Source organism: Apodemus sylvaticus, chromosome 18 (assembly GCF_947179515.1).
Source record: "Apodemus sylvaticus chromosome 18, mApoSyl1.1, whole genome shotgun sequence".
NCBI lineage: Eukaryota > Metazoa > Chordata > Mammalia > Rodentia > Muridae > Apodemus > Apodemus sylvaticus.
In genome coordinates this window covers 10,412,397-10,432,327 of record NC_067489.1, presented here as the reverse complement: position 1 = coordinate 10,432,327, position 19,931 = coordinate 10,412,397, and the positions used below count along the sequence as shown (strand labels likewise).

The following is a 19,931-nucleotide window of genomic DNA, read 5'->3' as shown; positions in this document are numbered from 1 at the left end:
CTGGACAGGGGTCTGGGCAAGCAGGAAGTTGTGTCCTTTAGTTCCTGGCACTACATTGTGGACCTTTCTCTATAATCCGAGGACAGAGTAAGCTGGCTTCTGTTTCTGGGTCAGTCAGGATGGATAATACCGGCAACATTTATAAGGAATGCTAAGGCAGACTCCCCTGGTACAGAATGGCTTCCCAATTTAGTTCCAATTCTCTGGGCAGCAGAGCCCTGCCAGGGCTGGGGGAGCCACATGCTGGGCTTCATCCATTACAGTGGCACTCACGGCCAGGCAGTCTCAGGCAAGGGACGCATCCTCCCTGGTCACCTGTTTCCCCTCCTTTGGTTGGGAATAATAGCACGTGGCCCACAGGGTCACTAATGAGGGTTACACAAAGACAAGTCATAGAGCTAGGGACAAGGATATGACACAAGCCTATTTACTTGTTTATGTGTGCTTTGTGTCCCTCAGGCACAGGCATTGTCTTTAGTGCCTGTCGTCCATGAATACTCTTCAACTTGTTTAAAGGGCCACTCCTGAGCTTTCATTCTTACTGGTGGGTTGGTGGTCTGGCCACACCTTGTTACCCTAACTAACACTTAACGTTTCTCCCACTACATTTTCATTTTAGCTTTCCGATTGATTTTATTGACACAGCGGTGGATCTCTGGGCTCGTGTCATCACGGTTGTTCTGTGTTTTCTTTCCCCATTGAAAAAGGAAGCTGGATGAGTTTACCAACTGGCATCACGACGTGACGTCACACATCTCTCCGCTAAGCACTCAGCACCAATACAGCCATCCACTCCATACTCAACATGAACCGAGCGTTCTCTATGTGCCAGGCACTGTGCTAGGTGCTGGGGTACCAAGAGGCAGGAGGCACGGACCCAGCCTGCGTGCAACAGGGCGAGGGAGAATAGCGCTTGCAAACATGAGTTGGCCCGAGGTGTGTGGGGTCCGGCTGTGAGGAGGAGGAGTGTGTTGTGAGTTCAGGTGAGGAGGCAGCGTGAAGTGTCTCCCTTTGGAGCATGGTAATCCAACTTTATGAGTTCTCGAAATCGTATTGGGCTCTTTTAGCTGCACAGAGGCTAAGTCCCTGTCCTCAGTCAGTCCTGTCATGGGCCACCGATGGACAACTCTGGCTATGAATACCACAGGGTTGGGGGGCGGGCTTGGAGACCTGGTGTTGAATGTGTGCTGGTATATTTGGAGAACTCTGGGTCTTAACTAGAGACAGAGGAATGGTGACTATCCCATGCTTCCCCAGTTGCTAAGACTTCCCAGGCTTACAAGTTGTGTCTTTACCCAGAGTCGGGGCCGAGTTACTACCTAGGTGTTGTCAAGGGTTCTGTGCGACAGTGTGATGCACCCAACAGAGTGCCTGGCACATAGAGCCGGAACAGAGAGGTGACGAGGGCAGTCAGATGAAGAATCCAAAGAAGAGAGAGAAAAAAACGTCATGCGAGCTTGGATTTGGAGATGGTTGGTACTTACATCTGACCTTGGGTAGGGTTGATGATCAGGGAATTCAGAATCCTAAAAAAACCAACGAAGCCACAGTGTGGAGACCTGGCTCAAGGACCCAGGCCGGTGGGCCAACACCCCCCTGGTTTCTGCCTATCCCCCCAGTCCTATATGGGGCCATCCCTTCCAGCTCTGTGAACTTCCTCCTTGTAGGATGTATGTGTGGGGAATTAATCATGATGATTTTCAAACCCACCACACAGGCTGAGCTGAGGTGCAGAAGCAAGAGGCAAAGCAATGTTAGCAAAGCTTGGCTTGTGAGTCCACATCCGCTAGGGCTCGGAGGAGGTCACCTGACACCGTCTGTGAGACAGGCCCCCTGTTTTTTGTATTATGTGTGCTTCACCGCACCAAAGTCAAGCTCTCTGAGTCAGCAGAGGAGTGGGTGGGCCAGTCAGGCTTGGAGCGAGAAGGCTAAAGGGATGGTGGGACAGCCACGCACGGCTTGTGCATGTAGAGGCCTCTGTGACAGGAGGCTGTGAGAGGAAGAGCCCAGTTGGTCATATGCTCGACGCACAGCGTGGGTCTGTCTGCCTCTTTATTCTCAATACTCCTTGAGGATTGAAGAATTTTCACCAAGTCCCTCATCCCTGTTATATCCAAACCATCTTCCTAGTTGTCAGCCCCGAGGACCACACCTCTGTGGGTCCCTAGGTAGGGTGTGTGTGTGTAAGGACATGAGTCTCATCTCCCTGGGCTCTGTACTAGGGTCTCTCATGCTGTGGCAGGCACGTGTGGCCTTTCAGCATTCACGGCCCTGCTTCTGTTAAGGGGACAGACACTTGGGGCTGAGACTTGGTTTTTGCCTCAGCCTGCGCAGGCGCCAGGGAGGATGGCCAAGGAAGAGTACCTGGACCCCGATGGAGGAGCAGCGGCTTCTGAGGAGCTCCTCAGCCTTGGATACCAGGACCGCCTTGTCAATGCTCCTTGTGGAACTGCTCTGAGTGTCAGCTGCGTGGCGCTGGGCTGCAGCTGTTTCCAGGGCCAAATTCATGGCCTTGTTGCTGTCTAGACTGTCCATGGAGTTGTAGAGGCCGGCACGGCTGTCTTGGGGCCACGGGGACATCCTCTGGGCACGGCTGTCCTGGTAGGCATCCTGCGTTGATTCCGTGCTGCTCTGGGCTGTCACAGAGATCAGAGGCTTGGACGTGGTCCGTGGAGGCACCGGGGGAGGCGTCTTCTTGTAATTTGTGTAGGAGACAGCTGCAAGAGAAGAAGGCCTAGTCAGGGGAAATCCTCCATTGAGCTAGCGGCCCAGTTAGTCTGCTTCTGAGCATCTGTCCTTAGAAAGTCAGGCCAATGGACAAGATCCTGTTGTGTTTAAAGATATCTGTGTGAATATATATGTAACAATAGAAAAATAATAAAAGCACCTAGGAATCTAGCATACAAGTTAAAAAGTGCATGCACGCATGCGTGCGTGCGTGCGTGCGTGCGTGCGTGTGTGTGTGTGTGTGTGTGTGTGTGTGTGTGTGGTGTGGTGTGTAGGATAGAACACTTCTATACCACTGACTTCATGGCGGTCATGGAGTTGTGCTAACACCCTTTTACTACACCAGGTGAGGTAAGCAGGTAGGGTCCCAAATCAGAAACAAAAAAATGAAAGTCACTCATAGGGAACTGCTGGTGTGAGAAACCAGGGGCACTTTGAAAATGTCAGTCCCATTTATTGCAGAGTGACAGTATTTGCGGTATTCTCTCGTCTGATTGAATTTTTTTTCATTTCTTCATAATGAGTAGTTGTTATTTAGCACTCATGGATGAAGAGAAGTGAGCTCATCATTAATGCCAGTGGGTGGGGATGTGGTTTAAAGACAGCGGTCAGAACAGTCAGGATAGAAGCTGGTAGAGAGCCGGGGTCACAACCAGGCTGAGCTTTCTCCCCCACCATAGTGAAAACACCTTGAAGTCCGTCCCTTTCCCTTTCCCTTTTCTTTCAAGCTCTTTTGCCAACACGACTCTATCTTTTTAAGAGAGTTATTAAACAGAAGGCATGCCAGGTACTGTTTTCAGATTCAGAGATGTACACGGTGAGATTCTTGCTCCACCCACTGCCCCCTGTGTCTCCAGCCTCTGCAATGTTTGTACCCCGGCATCTTCCATTGCTACCTTTTACAAACACCCCAAGACTCACGCATCATCCTTTATCCCCTTAGCCCCATGCTCCCAAACTTGGAAAGCACATTATTGACTACAATATCATCTTCTGAACATGTGCCTTGCTTGGGCTCTTGTTTCTGATCAGATTTAAGCTGGGTTAGAAGAAGGCAGCAACATACAAATACTGACCAGGGAGGAACGGGCCCCACCAGTGGCGCACTTAGGAATAGAGCCAGGCCCTGCCTTTCATGCAGACACAAGGATACAGAACACACCTGGCAGTTATCACTGTTTCTAATTTTGCATTATCACTCACTTGTGAACTTGAGTGAGATCTGGGCACAGCAGATCTATCGGAGACACTGGCCACTGCCCTTTTGGCCAGCTCATGGAGAGTGGGTCAGAGAAGGTGACCAAGCACTTGGTCATGTTGCAGGCAAGCAGGGTCCTAATGTTACAGAGCTTGCTGAGTGGCTCTCCCGCTCTTCCCTGTTGGAAGGACAGAGGTGTACAGCTGTGGTAATCCTGTCCTTCCTTTTTCTCGGGGGATCTTGGAAGTATCGGGTGATGTTTCTGAGGGTAGAGGTGTGGAGCTCTGGAGCACACCTCAGATGCAGTCTGGTGCTGTTGAAACCCCTGGATATTTACATATGTTCACTCCCACAAAGGGACTTCATCCCAAATGTCAATAGATGAGGCTGAGGACCGCAGAGGGGCTAATCACTCTGCCTTTCTATGTGACTCTTATGCTCTGAGGTCATGTGTGAGGACATATGTGTACAGGCAGATCACACTGCTTTCTGGCTCACAGCTTTGGCAACATCGGATGGCATGGGTCTTGCCAAGTTTGAGAAGACTGGTCTAGAGCACATTCATGAATTCTTGGGGCCATGATCCATTTAGAGTCTTCTTTCCATTAAGCTCCACTAGTTTGCAGTATATTTATCCAGGACACAAAAGCTGCATGTGCACACTTACATGTGCACACTTACATGTGTACACTCACAGGAGAAATGGCAGGTCCACCTGGGAAGATCATCTATATAGTAGTGACTTGGTCTTCCTAATGCTGCAACCTTTTAACACAGTTTCTCATACGGCGGTGACTCCCAACCATAAAATTATTTCACTGCTGTTTCCTAACTATAATTTTGCTGTTGTTATGAAACATAACATATTTCTGGAGATAGGGGTTGTGTCCCGCAGGTTGGGAAATGCCGACTTAGTGTCTACAGCACAGCACTGGAACCCTGGAGGCCACTCTTTTTTTTTTTTTTTTTTTTGTCTTTTTTTTTTTATTTGATATAATTTATTTACATTTCAAATGATTTCCCCTTTTCTAGCCCCCCCCCACTCCCCGAAAGTCCCGTAAGCCCCCTTCTCTTCCCCTGTCCTCCCTCCCACCCCTTCCCAGTTCCCCGTTCTGGTTTTGCCAAATACTGTTTCACTGAGTCTTTCCAGAACCAGGGACCACTCCTGCTTTCTTCTTGTATCTCATTTGATGTGTGGATTATGTTTTGGGTATTCCAGTTTTCTAGGTTAATAACCACTTATTAGTGAGTGCATACCATGATTCACCTTTTGAGTCTGGGTTACCTCACTTAGTATGATGTTCTCTAGCTCCATCCATTTGCCTAAGAATTTCATGAATTCATTGTTTCTAATGGCTGAATAGTACTCCATTGTGTAGATATACCACATTTTTTGTATCCACTCTTCTGTTGAGGGATACCTGGGTTCTTTCCAGCATCTGGCAATTATAAATAGGGCTGCTATGAACATAGTAGAGCATGTATCCTTATTACATGGTGGGGAATCCTCTGGGTATATGCCCAGGAGTGGTATAGCAGGATCTTCTGGAAGTGAGGTGCCCAGTTTTCGGAGGAACCGCCAGACTGATTTCCAGAGTGGTTGTACCAATTTGCAACCCCACCAGCAGTGGAGGAGTGTTCCTCTTTCTCCGCACCCTCGCCAACACCTGCTGTCTCCTGAATTTTTAATCTTAGCCATTCTGACTGGTGTAAGATGAAATCTTAGGGTTGTTTTGATTTGCATTTCCCTAATGACTAATGAAGTGGAGCATTTTTTAAGATGCTTCTCCGCCATCCGAAGTTCTTCAGGTGAGAATTCTTTGTTTAACTCTGTACCCCATTTTTTAATAGGGTTGTTCGGTTTTCTGGAGTCTAACTTCTTGAGTTCTTTATATATATTGGATATTAGCCCTCTATCTGATGTAGGATTGGTGAAGATCTTTTCCCAATTTGTTGGTTGCCGATCTGTCCTCTTGATGGTGTCCTTTGCCTTACAGAAACTCTGTAACCTTATGAGGTCCCATTTGTCAATTCTTGCTCTTAGAGCATACGCTATTGGTGTTCTGTTCAGAAACTTTCTCCCTGTACCGATGTCCTCAAGGGTCTTCCCCAGTTTCTTTTCTATTAGCTTCAGAGTGTCTGGCTTTATGTGGAGGTCCTTGATCCATTTGGATTTGAGCTTAGTACAAGGAGACAAGGATGAATCAATTCGCATTCTTCTGCATGCTGACCTCCAGTTGAACCAGCACCATTTGTTGAAAAGGCTATCTTTTTTCCATTGGATGTTTTCAGCCTCTTTGTCGAGGATCAAGTGGCCATAGGTGTGTGGGTTCATTTCTGGATCTTCAATCCTGTTCCATTGATCCCCTGGAGGCCACTCTTATGTCACCCCTTAGATACAGTGTGTATGTAGAAGGGAGAACTTATCCCTTCTGGATGCATTTCTAACTTGGCTGACCAGTAGAAATCCAGTAGAGCCGTGTGGCAAACATGGAGCCTGACTTTGGAATGTGCCCTTGGAGGTCTACACAGTCCATGCAGCTATATGTCTTCGAGTGGAAATATAGATTTTAAGGAAATCTCATGTCCTTGCAGTGGTGCTGATAGGGAGGAATGTGGAATCAAGAAGCATCAGAAATTTGCACGTTGGTCTGGGGAGATGCATCAGGGAGTAAATCACCTGCCTTTACAATCATGAGGATCAGATTCCCAAGAGCCCATTTACAAAAAAGATCCAGGAGTGGGGATAGTGCTTCTAATCCTAGATCCTGGGAGGTGGGGGTTTTTCATCAAATCAATGAGCTCCAGATCTCATCAAATCAGTGAGCTCCAGATTTGATTAGTAATCCTGTCTCTTAAAAATAAGGTGAGTTGAAAGAGGCACTTGCCCTGTGTACACCCCCCCACTCACAGTGTATATCTCAATACATTTAAAATGATTGGTCTGTCCTACAACAGTTACATTTATCTTCATAGCATGCTAGAGACCATTAACCCTCCTATTAGGTTAACTCTTGAGAAAGTTAAATTATTTGACAGTTGGCCTTTCTAGGAAAGCTGAAGAAGCGCTCCAATTCTACTTCATTCCTGTCCAAGAAAGTGTCCTAAGCCCCAGTTCACAATGTAGAACTCATTGAGTGTCTGTCGGTAAAAAACAACATCTGAAAATCTAACAACCAAAACTTTGTTCTTTCCTGACTCTTTAGCAAATCATCATTGTAATTACGGGGAGGGTCAGGACAGACCTCAGAGAACCCTGAGAAATGAAACACCGTGCCTTCTCACCTGGAGACACCTTTGCTACAGGCAAAAATAGGAATGTTGAAATTGGTGTCTTTGCGGAGCAGGAGCCCCAAAGCGTGCGCAGCTAACGAATTAACAGGCTGTTGTAAAACCCAGAGAAAGGTTTGTTACACTCTAGCTGGGAGCTGGAACAAGAAGCTTGGCAACTTTCAGATCCGTGTTTGTACACTGCGAGGCTGTGTGTCACCAACTCAGGCTGGGACATGATGCCTGTGTAGAGGGGCAGACATAATGTCTACTTGGTGCCAGTGATGCAGTGTCAGGGGACATCCTTGACCGGCTCTGGCTACAGTCAGAACATCCAAAGAGAGATTCTGCTTATTGCGGAGCTTAAACACCCATGACTTAAGCTGCCATATTTTCCTATTATGCCCTTTTGAAAGTAAATCCAAATGTATGTATCTTTAATTGCTACAAAGTCACTGTTCCGCAGTGAAAACCTCTAATTACTAATTTTCACAGTCAATCCATACCTGAATATATTTCAACCCACCAGGGACCACAGATATCATTCCTTGTCACCTCCCCAGACACAGAGGAAGAGTCTGGAAGCATCTACACTCTTATAGGTTTATACAGCAGTCCCGGCATAAATGCTGCAGACGTCACACTTGAGAACTATGCCATCAGCTGTTGGTTTCAGGAGTCACCTTTCTAGTGCCTACAACCCTGGCAAGGTCTGGGAGTTTTGCTTTGGTACAATTTAATGTTTATTATTTTGAAGTCTCGAATTGATTATTGTAATTGTTCAGCATTCTGAAGACGATACACACTGCCCAGTATCTGAAGTTCACCTCCACGTAGCCACAACGGTAGACTCAGTATGGAAGACAAGTCATGATGGTCAGAGCAAAGCTGCGCCCTTCCCCACCAGACTGTGTGCACACCCCACCTGCAGTGGGCGGGCCTCATGGACCTCCTTCCTGGTGCTATAAACATGACTGTGTCATTCTTTCTACAGACACGAGATGGTGCAGATCTTGTGACCTTGGGGGAAATCATCCTCTTCTGCCTCTGCTTGTCCACGTTTCTGCTAAGCACTCAGAAGCATGGCCATTGTGCCTTGGTCATCTACTGCCTCTCACGATCCTCATCCTCAGTGAGCAGGAAAAGACAAAAACCCAAACCAAACCAAGACTAAAACCAAACCAACAGAACAACCTCAGCAACCGGGAGCTTGGTCCAAAGCCTTAACCTCTTCAGAGACTGCTACCAACTTACTACACACATATTTATGAAATTCGATCATGAGGAAGAAAATTCCATCTATGCCTCTTATGAAATACCTGTACACACGTCTGCACATGCATGTGCATGCACACACACACATACATGCGCGCGCGCGCGCGCACACACACACACACACACACACACACACACACACACACAAACACTTCATGTGGTTCCAGAGAAACACACTCTTTCCACACACAGGATACCCCCATACCAACATGGCTACTCTTGGGATATTCACATACATGCACTGTGACTCCATTGGAAATGCCAGCATCCACAATATGACTCCGCACAGATTACCTATGCATATAGTGTGTCCTCATGTGGGACACATGCTTATATTAGCTTCATAAAAGCTTCAAATAGCCAATAGCTTCATGTTGGGTTAGCCAAGGTCTGATAGGAGAGTTAAACCAACCAACTCCCTTTATTGGGAAGAAGACAACTTGGATGAAATAGAACAAATTGCCCCATTCTCTCTTCCTTATGATGGCGACGTGACCTGGCTCTCCAGGCATAGTGACTGTCAGCACCTAGACTCCAGGAGCACATCTCTGAATTCAAACCATCAGTCCTTTGTGAGCCAATAAGGAGATTTGAAATCTGGTGTTCTGTGGTGTGAATCACAGATATAGCATCAATGCAGAGCGTATCCCGAATGGCAGGCGTCACCCTCGCCATTCTCTCTGGATGTGCGCCCCCCTCGGAGTCACAGCAGTCTCTTAATTAGATCTTTAAGTATAGCAGCATAAAAGGAATTACAGTAATCAAGCCTGAGACGGCCGAGATGAGAAGAGGAACCGGAGAAACTGAACTTTGAAGGAAGAAAAAGATTTGACATACAGGATTATAGACATTTTGACACTTTAATTAATGTTAGTCTCCAAACATAAGTATAAATCAACCAAGACACCAAAACCACTTCCCACAGGCATTTACACAATGCTCTCCCTAAAGTTTCAAAACAATTAGGCGGCCACACAAGTTTTGGGGCCACACTGAGGGTTAGCAGCTAAGATGCCTGTTAAGAATGTGCTAATTAGCAAGAAATTATAGTGTAACCAGCACTTAGCATATCCCAGACAGGGAAATGAAGTGCTGACAGCTGATTTACTGTCGAGACGCTTCCTGTTTTCGTTTTAACTGTTTGCAAATCATACCACACATTGAGGGCCTGCTGGAGATGTGAGGAGCCAATGGATTTTGCTGTGTATAGCATCTACAAAGGACCAGGTTACCCAGAGGGACTTCCTTGGCATTGCCGGCCAGTGGGGAACCATGTACTGACACCACTGCAAGACAAAAGTTAAAATGAACAGATCACCTATGCTATTTCCCTTCCAAGTATGATACCAACTGTGGTCCAGTTCCTTAAGAATGGCAGTTTGGTCTCAGGCATGTGACACATGCTGCAATTTCAGCCTACAGGAAGCAGAGGACTGTGGGTTAGAGACTAGACTAGGTCACTCAGTTGGGAACTATCAAATGATGTGGTAAGGCATAAAAGAAGGTCTTGGAGTTGATCTTCAGGGCACATAGAGGCCTTAAACCTATATGGGAACCCTGAAAAGAATCCAGTTGAAACTCATAGATTAATAACAGACATATTGAATGTCAACTGGGGAGGGGCATGGATCAATGTGCCAGTGACATGTTTGAACTGTGCAGTTGTTGTCACCCTGTCATTTGTCTCACAGTGTGTATCTGTGCACACACATATTCACAAACATTAGTTTCAGTCCAACTCTTAAGACGAATGGTGTGTCTACTCTAGTGATTCTGGAATTGTATTTGTCTCACAGGGGACTGAGGGAACGCTAATCCTGTGTGGTACATTGTGGACTTAAGTTTACAGGTGTGACTGACCTCCAGAGGTAAATATATCCAGATGTCACTTAATTAAGGAAGAGATGACTTTCCATACGGAATTCGTGAACAATAAAGCAAACACTTCTTGCATGGGCAGAGAGTGAACACCTGACTTATCGATGTCTCAGGGCAAAATTAACATACACTAAAAAAGACTGCTTATAGGCCCCAGGCACATACCGTGGACTGCTCTGTCATAATTTCAAGGCGTAATAGAATGAAAAGGAGCTCACAGGTATCGATTCACCTACAACACAGGCAAGTGTTGATTTGCCTTCTGCCTCACTGAGACTGCCAGGCAGACAGCCAATGTCAGCCGCAACAACAGATGAATGTCCTTGGAGTGCAGTCCCCTGAGGACCTTCGAGGCCTTGGTGAATCAATACACGCCATCACTAGGCACTGACATGGCCATCCAGTGGCCTGGAGGCTCACAGCTCCTGAGAGAATGAGGGTGTGGCCACTGGCGGGTGGCTGACTTATTAGTCACCACAGGCATCATGGCTGCAGGCACCTCTCAGTGAAAAGCAAAGTGTCAAGGCTGTCTTGCTGCATCCCGCATCAAGGACTAAGACACACTCCATGCGGACCTGGAGAAAACTCATTCATAAAACCCCTAGTACCTGCGTGCCATGTGAGTCTAACCAGAGACAGAGAAATCCAATTCACTCACTCACTCACTCACTCACTCACTCACTCACACACTCACTCACTCAGTCACTCACTCACTCACTCACTCACACACTCACTCACTCACACACTCACTCACTCAGTCACTCACTCACTCACTCAGTCACTCACTCACTCACTCATACACTCACTCACTCACACACTCACTCAGCCAGTCACTCACTCAGTCACTCACTCAGTCACTCACACACTCACTCACTCACACACTCACTCACTCAGTCACTAACTCAGTCACTCACTCACTCACTCACTCACTCACTCACTCACTCACACACTCACTCACTCAGTCACTCACTCACTCACTCACTCACTCACACACTCACTCATTCACTCAGTCACTCACACACTCACTCACTCACTCACACACTCACTCACACACTCACTCACTCAGTCACTCACTCACACACTCACTCACTCACTCACTCACACACTCACTCACTCACTCACTCACACACTCACTTACTCACTCAGTCACTCACACACTCACTCACACACTCACTCACTCACTCACTCACACACTCACTTACTCACTCAGTCACTCACACACTCACTCACACACTCACTCACTCACTCACACACTCACTCTCTCTCACTCATTCACTCACTCACACATTCGCTCACTCACTCACTCACTCACTCACTCACTCACTCACTCACTCACACACATTCATTGATTTACCATTTCATTAAACAAAATGTACATCTTCTGTCCATCCCAGCTCTTCCTTGGCAACGGGAGTTCATGTTTACAACTCTCTGCTCACTATGGCTTTGTCCAACAACCACTTGGGGCTTCTCACAGGATGCACTGGTTCATAGCACTGCTCTGTCTCTACGAAGTCCAGCCCCTCTCTGGCCCAGGCAAAGGGTGCCTGGATAGTGACAGCGACTGATCAAGGCTCTGCTCGGGTAGGGTGCCTGGAGGCCGATGTAAGGGCCAACGCGGCCACCAGCTGTGTGATCAGAGGGCCTCAGTGCTATTTAGCAGCTGGATCTTGTTATGTCACAAATGCTATTCTTTAAGAAAATGTGCCTCTAACTCCAGGGGATTACAGAAACAGAGATGCACGTTCCATAACAAACTACAAAGAATTTTTACAGGAGCCCACACCCAGGAGCACCCTAATCAGTGCACAAGCCCTACCATACAAGGGCAGCCTACTATGGTATGCTGGGTGCTGCAGACAGGATAAGATATGATGTCTTCTTTCTTCCCTTCTCTTTTCTCTCATCTCCTGTTCTCTCCACTCAGAAAACTCATTCATAAAACCCCTAATACCTGCAGGTCATGCAAGTCGACCCAGAGACAGAGAAATCTAATTCATTCATTCATTCATTCATTCATTCATTCATTCATTCATTCACACATTCATTGATTCACCATTTCATTAAACAAATCTACAAAAATGTAGCAATTTCTATACAATGTATACTCAATGCCGTGTATACTATGTATAATACACAATAATTCCAGTTATTGCAAGTTCAGCTGCAAGAAACCTTCCTGCCTTACAGTGCTCTGATTCTAGTAGAGAAGAGAGATGGTTAATAAAGTGGGCTAGTGAACTGTCCATCACAGGAAGAAGGGTACACTGGAGAGTCCAGATGCTGTTGCACTGAAACCTTGGCAGGCACCGGGCATGTGGGACCTTGCTGGCTTCCCTGCTAAGTGAAGGGTCTGACTTACTGGCCAGCCAGTTCCAAATTAATAGGATTATTAAAGAAAGAAAGACGCATGGAGCTGGGCAGTGGTGGCGCATGCCTGTAATCCCAGCACTTGGGAGGCAGAGGCAGGCGTATTTCTGAGTTCGAGGCCAGCCTGGTCTACAGAGTGAGTTCCAGGACAGCCAGGTCTACACAGAGAAACCCTGTCTCAAAAAAAAAAAAAAAAAAAAAAAAAAAAAAGACGCATGGATTTCCCAGCTCCAAAGCCATTTGCCGATAAAGACGTGACAGGGAAAACCACCCAGTGCTAGAGGTGCAGAGGGAATTAATTATTCAGCAGATGGCTTTACAACATGAGCTGTGCAGCCATGCTGGCCCTATGCCATGGATTTATAAAGAGTTATGCTCCACATGAAGTTTAGGGACTGACAAACATCTGGCCAGAAGTGGTACTAGCTTCTTCTGAGGCAGTCACACACTGGACAGTATCTTATCTTTTTGCTTTCTTACATAATACGTTTACTTTTCTCATGAGCACCGCTCCAGACTGGGAATAGCAACAGAACCCTTTCTACAGCTGGTATTTATCTTGCAAAGCAGGCATCTTCCCATGCTGTTTGACACAGGAGAGGCTTCCTCTTTAGGAATTCTGTGCACGTGTCAGTGGGTACAGAGAAGAAAGCTAGATATCTAAGCAGCTGATGGCCAGACAGCGGCTCCAAAGGCTTGTAGCCGCACATTTGTCCAGAGATGGTTGTCCTGGCGACCACCTGTCTGTTCCTGATGCATCTACAACTGGGGACACAGTTATACTCCTATTCACCAGGCAGATCTGGAATCTTCTGTCCTTAATGACCCTAGGAAAGCCAGAGATCCTATCAAGTCCTGATCTGGAACAAATGGTAGCTTTTTGAATGATCTGTGTTTCAGATGCCTGGGAGACTATGGCCACATGTGGATTTGAGGAGCATCTGGGAAGATGGCCCACAAGAGCTAACAGGATTTATGACTTTCAACCACAGTCTTTTTGTCCTTCACAACTCTGGCTTCAGCACTGGCACATCCTCAAAATGTTCCAAGAGTGTCCAATCCCAAAAGTCCGTGAGGGGAATTTTCTCAGCACGATTCAAGGTACTGATAATAGGTCTCACAGTCTTGCTGGTCTGCCCTGGGAATCTTCCTAAAAGCATCCAGTGTTGCATGGTAAACAGCAAAGATGGTAAGCTTTTGAGGATACTCATAAATGTAGCTCTGGTTTACCATCTTAGAATTTCTATTGCTGTGATAAAACACCATAACCAAAAGCAACTTGGGAGGAAATTAGTTTCATCTTAGAGCCTATAGTTCATCATCCAGGGAAGTCACAGCAGGACCTCCAGGCAGGAATGATGTAGATACCAGGAAGGAGTACTGCTTCCTGCTTCCCAGATCTTGCTCAGCATACTGTCTTACACCTGTCAGGAACCCCTGTTCAGGAGGTGCCACCTGCACGCCATGTGGGCCCTCCTACATCAAACACCAATCAAGAAAAAGCACCACAGCCTTGCTCACAGGTCAACACAGTGGGGGATTTTCTCAATCAAGCGTCCCTCTTCCCAAATGACTCTAGCTTGTGACAAGTGGATAAAAAGAAAACTTGTCAGCACATTTACAAAAAGGGCTGAGTGAGAGGTAACACTTATGTTCTTACAGTTAAAATCTAAGATCTCAGCTCATCCTCCAAATATGAATAAGCAAGAAGAACTGTGACCGCAATATGAATCCTGGAATGATTTGTAACAATTGACATTAATTAGAAGGAAGGATTAAATGTCAGCTTGCAAGCACTCATATAGATGTTTCTGAAAGTAATGATTATTAATATATTTGTACAAGTCTGCAGCTTCCAAATCGGCCTCAAATCTTATTTGGTTCCCTTTCATTCCGCAGAACATCCTTACAACATCTTATAGACATTAGGTACTAAGTAAATATTTGTAAATTTGATTCAATCAACTGGATGATTGATTAGAATGTCTGCGAGGTAATGACCTGCTATAAATCAACACAACAAAAAGGGAAATGTCAGCCTCCGCCAGAGAAAGCGAGGAAAGCACACACTGGCAACTGCTCATTTCCATGGTTGGGGCTTCCCTCCTGGATCGCTGTGCCCTTGTGGGTGCCTGCACCAGGCAGGACCAGTTAGGTGCCATGCTGCTCTTATCACAGCTATGACAATGTTAATATGATCTATCAGTTTATTTTTCCTTATTGCTTTTACTTGCCACAAACATAAGTACATAAACAGATAAAATGTAGAAAATGGATGGATGGAATATTCTTAGTGATGATCCCATGACGCTTTCCCAAAGATTCCCTAGTACTTGTGTTGAAAAGATGCAGCGTGCTCCTCTGACATGACTAGGTCAGTGTAGCATAGGTCTGATTGACCCATTCCCGTTAACCAGGGCTGCTTCCCGTGTGCCCAGACACTCCTTGCTACACAACAGTTCCTTGCTTTGCCTGACTACAGCATTCTTTGTCTTCTGTAAGTATTGAGAGTGGCACAGATCTTACAATCTGACTCCCTCAAGCTATTCACCACATCACTGTGCACTACTCAGAAGTCTATGCATCTGGCGTTCCAAAGGGATTGAAAGACTAATTTCAGAGTAATCAGTCTCATTCAACTCCGGCATTAATCTCAGAAACATTAAGTTGGCTTGAGAGAATCTGTCTTAGCTCAATACCCCAGCTGCCATCCATGACAGCGGACACTCACAGTGTCAGGTCTGAGCACTAAAGATGGTTGTTGAATGGAAGAGGAAGTTATTGTGGGGTTCTGTTACATTAATTTTTTAAACTGAGACATAGTTTCAGTGGAATCAATGATCTTCTTTCTTTGGTCCCCCGTGAAATGGGGTTACAGGCCTGGGTCACCCCATCTAGCTTGAAAATATTTTTGAAGCATACATTTAATGTTTAAACAAACATCTTTTGTTTGTTTTTTAAAAAAGCAGTTAAGTTAAAGTTTAGGCTCCTGAATAATTAGCACCTTTCCAGAGCATAAATATGACATTTTGAAGGGTCTCAGGCAATGGTTTTGTAGCTAGGAGGCTACTATGATGTCTGCTTCAAAGTCAACTAGGAAGCAGGGGTTTGAGTGAGCTCTGCTGCTCTGGGAAGAGCCCCGCCTTTGATCCTCACGCTTTTTAAGGTCTCGGTGGAACTGTACATATTTTCCTCCAACCCTTCCCATGTCAAGTGGGCTCAGGGGCTCCTCTTCTGTGTCGTCTTTTTCTGGGAAAAATAATTCTAGGAGAATGTCTTTCCTGGTGAAGATCACCTGGCCTTCAGTGAGGATGCAAAATCACAGAAAGACGAGAAGGGCAGAGGGAGGAGGAATGGGGGAGGCATGCAAAGGAGGAAGCATGAGAGGGAAGAGGCACAGGGTAGGAGGCACAGAGGGGGAAATGCGGAGGAAGGAGGTGCAGAGGGAGAAGATGAGGAGGAAGGAGGTGCAGAGGGAGAAGATGCAGAGGGAAAGGCACCGCGTGGGTAGTGAAGCAGGAAGAGGGTAGCTCTGCAGCAGAACCCCTGTCTCTGTCAGGATACAGCTCATGCAGAACCAGTAGACTCAGAGGGTCCAATGTGGAAGGGGGCACTGAGATCCCAGGGAGGCTGGTGTGGACCAGTGAACGAGAACAAGAGGTCTTCTTCGACCTTGAGGCCTCCTGGGCTCCTAGTAATGATGTGGTCATGCATGCATCTGAGATGACTGATGCTGATTCTTCAGGATGTTCTGAGGTTCAGAATTGGACCCAGTTCACATAGAGGAATTAGCCATATGCTGTTTCTTGAACATTATGATCTGAGATGGTAAAGTCACAGTCCTTGCAAAGAGAGACTCTAAAGAGAACAGCACACCTTGAGGTCTGAGACAACCATGAAGCCCAGTGGAGTTTAAGTGCTTGAATAGAGAAGGACCACAGAGAGTGTAAATCTTGGTGTAAGTGTCGTTACATGTACATTTTCTACTCACTCATGTTTTACTGATCCTGCATCATATGAGTGTTGGAGAAGTTAATGTACATCTGTGCAGCGCTAGGTATTTGACACAGGAACGCCCTGGCTAGTACTCTGAGATGCTATCTACCCACTGGATGAGACCTGTAGCTGTGCGCTGGTCTGTCTAGCAGCCTGCAAGCTCAGCATTGTTCAGAAGAGGACACACTTTTAAAGTGGCTTCATGGAGCCTTGTAGATTGGGGCATCATTGGAAGGGGAGCCCCTTGGTCCTGTGGAGGCTCAATAACTCAGGGTAGGGGAATGCTAGGGTGCTGAGGCAGGAGTGGGTGGGTGGGTGGAGGAGTACCCTCATAGAGGCAGGGGGAGAGGAGAGGATATAGTAGGTTTGTGGAGGGGAAGCTGGGAAGGGGGGGTAACATTTGAAGTGTCAATAAATGAAATAACCAATAAAAATGAAAAAAAAAAACCTGTAAACTCCATTCTTTACAATGAGAACATAGGCTAGAGGTATAGGAAGGTTAAGGGTTAAAATAGCAGAACCTTAAGTGTTGATGAAGGTGAATGGGGTCTGGTGTTGGTAGGTATTAGCTAACCAAACTAGGCAGATATGAGGACAGACTCTGGGCCAATGATGTCAGGCTAGCTGGGCCCTGAAGGCCTTGGCAAACACATGGTCTTTTCATATATTCTTGCTTCTATTGTAGGTAATTATGGCAGACTGAATTTTAAGGAAGGATGGCTTCTTATGATGCTTTTGTCTAGGAGACTACCTCATAGACAATGAGCCAAACATGAACTAGCCAAGAAAGATCCCAGACACATCTTAGTGGCTGGGATAGAATTAGCTGTCTGCTATGAGAAAGCTTCGAGCTGATCACGGAAACGCAAGAACATGGGGTGGCAAGGTTGGAGGGGAGTAACGCTGGCCAAGAGACTAATAGCTTAGCAGATGGTCAGAGTCAAAGCTGGAGTCAGAGATGGGAAGCTTCACCAGCCCTGGCTGGCAGGGGCTGCATGAACAGAGCATTGTAATTCCTCTGGCTGAGCCAGGATGAGGAACGTAGAGCAGAGGGCTCTCTATTGCCTTGACTCATGATAGCCAAAAGAATTAATCAATCTCCACAGAGGTGGCATCAGTCTCTGCTGAGTTGCTGCCTTTGCCCCATAAAACCCCTAGGCATAGGAAATCAAGTGGCTGTCTTTCCCTTTTGGGGATCTCTACCTTTGAAGTTTCTCTCAATTTCCCTCAAGTTCTTGTCTTTCTACAATTATATGAGTATGTGCATATAATATGCATAGTATATGTACACATACATACATAAATATCCACACACATATATAACAATATATCCACACACATATATGTATATATATGTATGTGTGTGTATATCTATCTATATCTATATCTATATCTATATCTATATCTATATCTATATATCTGGCAGCTTGGGTCCTTGGCTAATGTGCAGCTGGGTCACACTTCCTGATCTTCCCAGGTGACAGTGTTAGAGGAGGAGCCTTTGAGGTTAAAGCCAAGGCTGGAGTCTTACTGTGAGATAAGTGTGCTCATAAAGGGATCTCCCAGAGCTGCCTTGGTCCCTCTGCCACTTGAGGCCACATAGCCTAGGTGTGATCTATGAGCCAGTAAGCAGCACATACCAGGTGTTGATTCAGATGCTCCCAGATTTTCAGACCTCTTCTCCAGAGCTGTGAGAAATATCATCCATCCACTGTAAGCTTGTAGCCCAGATAGGACAAAGACAGAGACCTGGCAATGCTATAGTAACTTCGTGACTCTGAAGCATCTAAACATCACCTGGGTTTGGCCCTCTGAGCTCACTGCTGATGGGCTACCATAGTTGAAGGAAACTAAGGTGAAGTTTATAGCCAGAAAATGAGATATGCACTTTTATCCTAGCTACACTTGGGCTTGTAGAGACTTCGGGGGTCCCTGTAGGGTCTGTAGACAAAGGCTGGGGTTGAGCCCTAGACTACGCACTCCTGTGAGCATGGTGCACATTGCTCAGCCCAGCTGCTGCCAGCATGTGAATGTGAAGCGTCCTCCATATTCAAGGCTATTGGACCACAAAGGAAGGCTCTGGCCCATCGTGTGGCCTACAGAAGGGTTTGCACTGAATGTGCTCTTAGAAAGTGGGGTCTGACTGGAGGAGCTGGGCCACTTGAGATGTCTTTAAAGGACATGTCTTGCCCTCAGACTTATCTTCTGTCTATCTCTCTGCCCCCTTTCCACTATGACACTCTGTTCTTTCATGTATCCTCTGCCAAGATGTACAACTTTGTCACAAGTCCCAAACCACTGGATCAAGAGACCTTGGCTGGATCCTGAAGCTATGATCTAAAATCAGCTGTCACTTCTTTCGGTTGGCTTTTTCATAGCAATGAAACACTGAAACACAGCCACACCCTCTTGGTAAGAGAGCCTGCAGTTCATTCTCTCATTGCAATGGCCTCTGAGCTCCTGTGGCCGATGTCAGATGGGCCACTGCCTGAGTCCCTGTGGTTGCAGCTGCTGGCCCTCCTCGGTGGCTGCTCCCCTCTGAGCCACAGACTCTTGCATTCTGATCCTGGGATGGATGTAGACTTCCTCGGCTCGCCCTGTCTCATCTCGTTCTTTATAATTTCTGAAGGCCATGCTAACTTGTAGCCCTGACAACAGGGTCTGCCTTGGACTGGAGCTCAGACACAGGTAAAGGGCAGGTCTCTGGACCTAAGTCTATTCCGCTAAACTTCAAACACGGGAGGGATTTCAAAGACACAGATGGGTTTCAATCCAGCACAAAGATCTGGAGGCTTCTCAAGATCCCCAGAATCCACTGGTGTCAGCGGCCTATGAGAAGACTGAGAGGTGGACCACAGAACTTGCACATCCGCTGGGACACTTTGGATGACCTCGGCATGGGTTCATCGCTTCTGGTTTCTTGACTCACCATGAACTTAATCCACAGCTGGGGGTAGAAGATGAGGTCTGTGCAGAAATTCTGATATTGTGAGCAGGAGGAAAAGATTCAAGTTTCACAGTGTGGGCTCTGACCCCATAGGACTTTAGATTTTAGTCCTGGGTGTATTTTCCCAAAAGAAACATGGGTTCCCACAGTCTAGTGTCAGAGAGACTGCAGCACTCACTCTTGTCCCAGTTTATGGAAGTTCCATTCATACACAGACTCAGCCAGTGTTTACTGGAACATTCTGTGTTAGACAGATGTCACTGCCCTAAC

The 19,931-nt window shown here is 46.5% G+C and overlaps 1 protein-coding gene across 1 annotated transcript in view; it reads right to left on the bottom strand.

The window, feature by feature from the left end:
• Dlgap2 (DLG associated protein 2) overlaps positions 1-19,931 on the bottom strand; it is a 139,508-nt gene that overhangs the window by 22,292 nt on the left and 97,285 nt on the right. Inside the window, exons 7-8 of the mRNA XM_052162854.1 lie at positions 2,365-2,717; positions 1,485-1,526 (exon numbers count right to left, since the gene is read on the bottom strand). Coding sequence (XP_052018814.1) covers positions 1,485-1,526; positions 2,365-2,717 — 395 coding nt within the window. The remainder of the gene's footprint in view (positions 1-1,484; positions 1,527-2,364; positions 2,718-19,931) is intronic.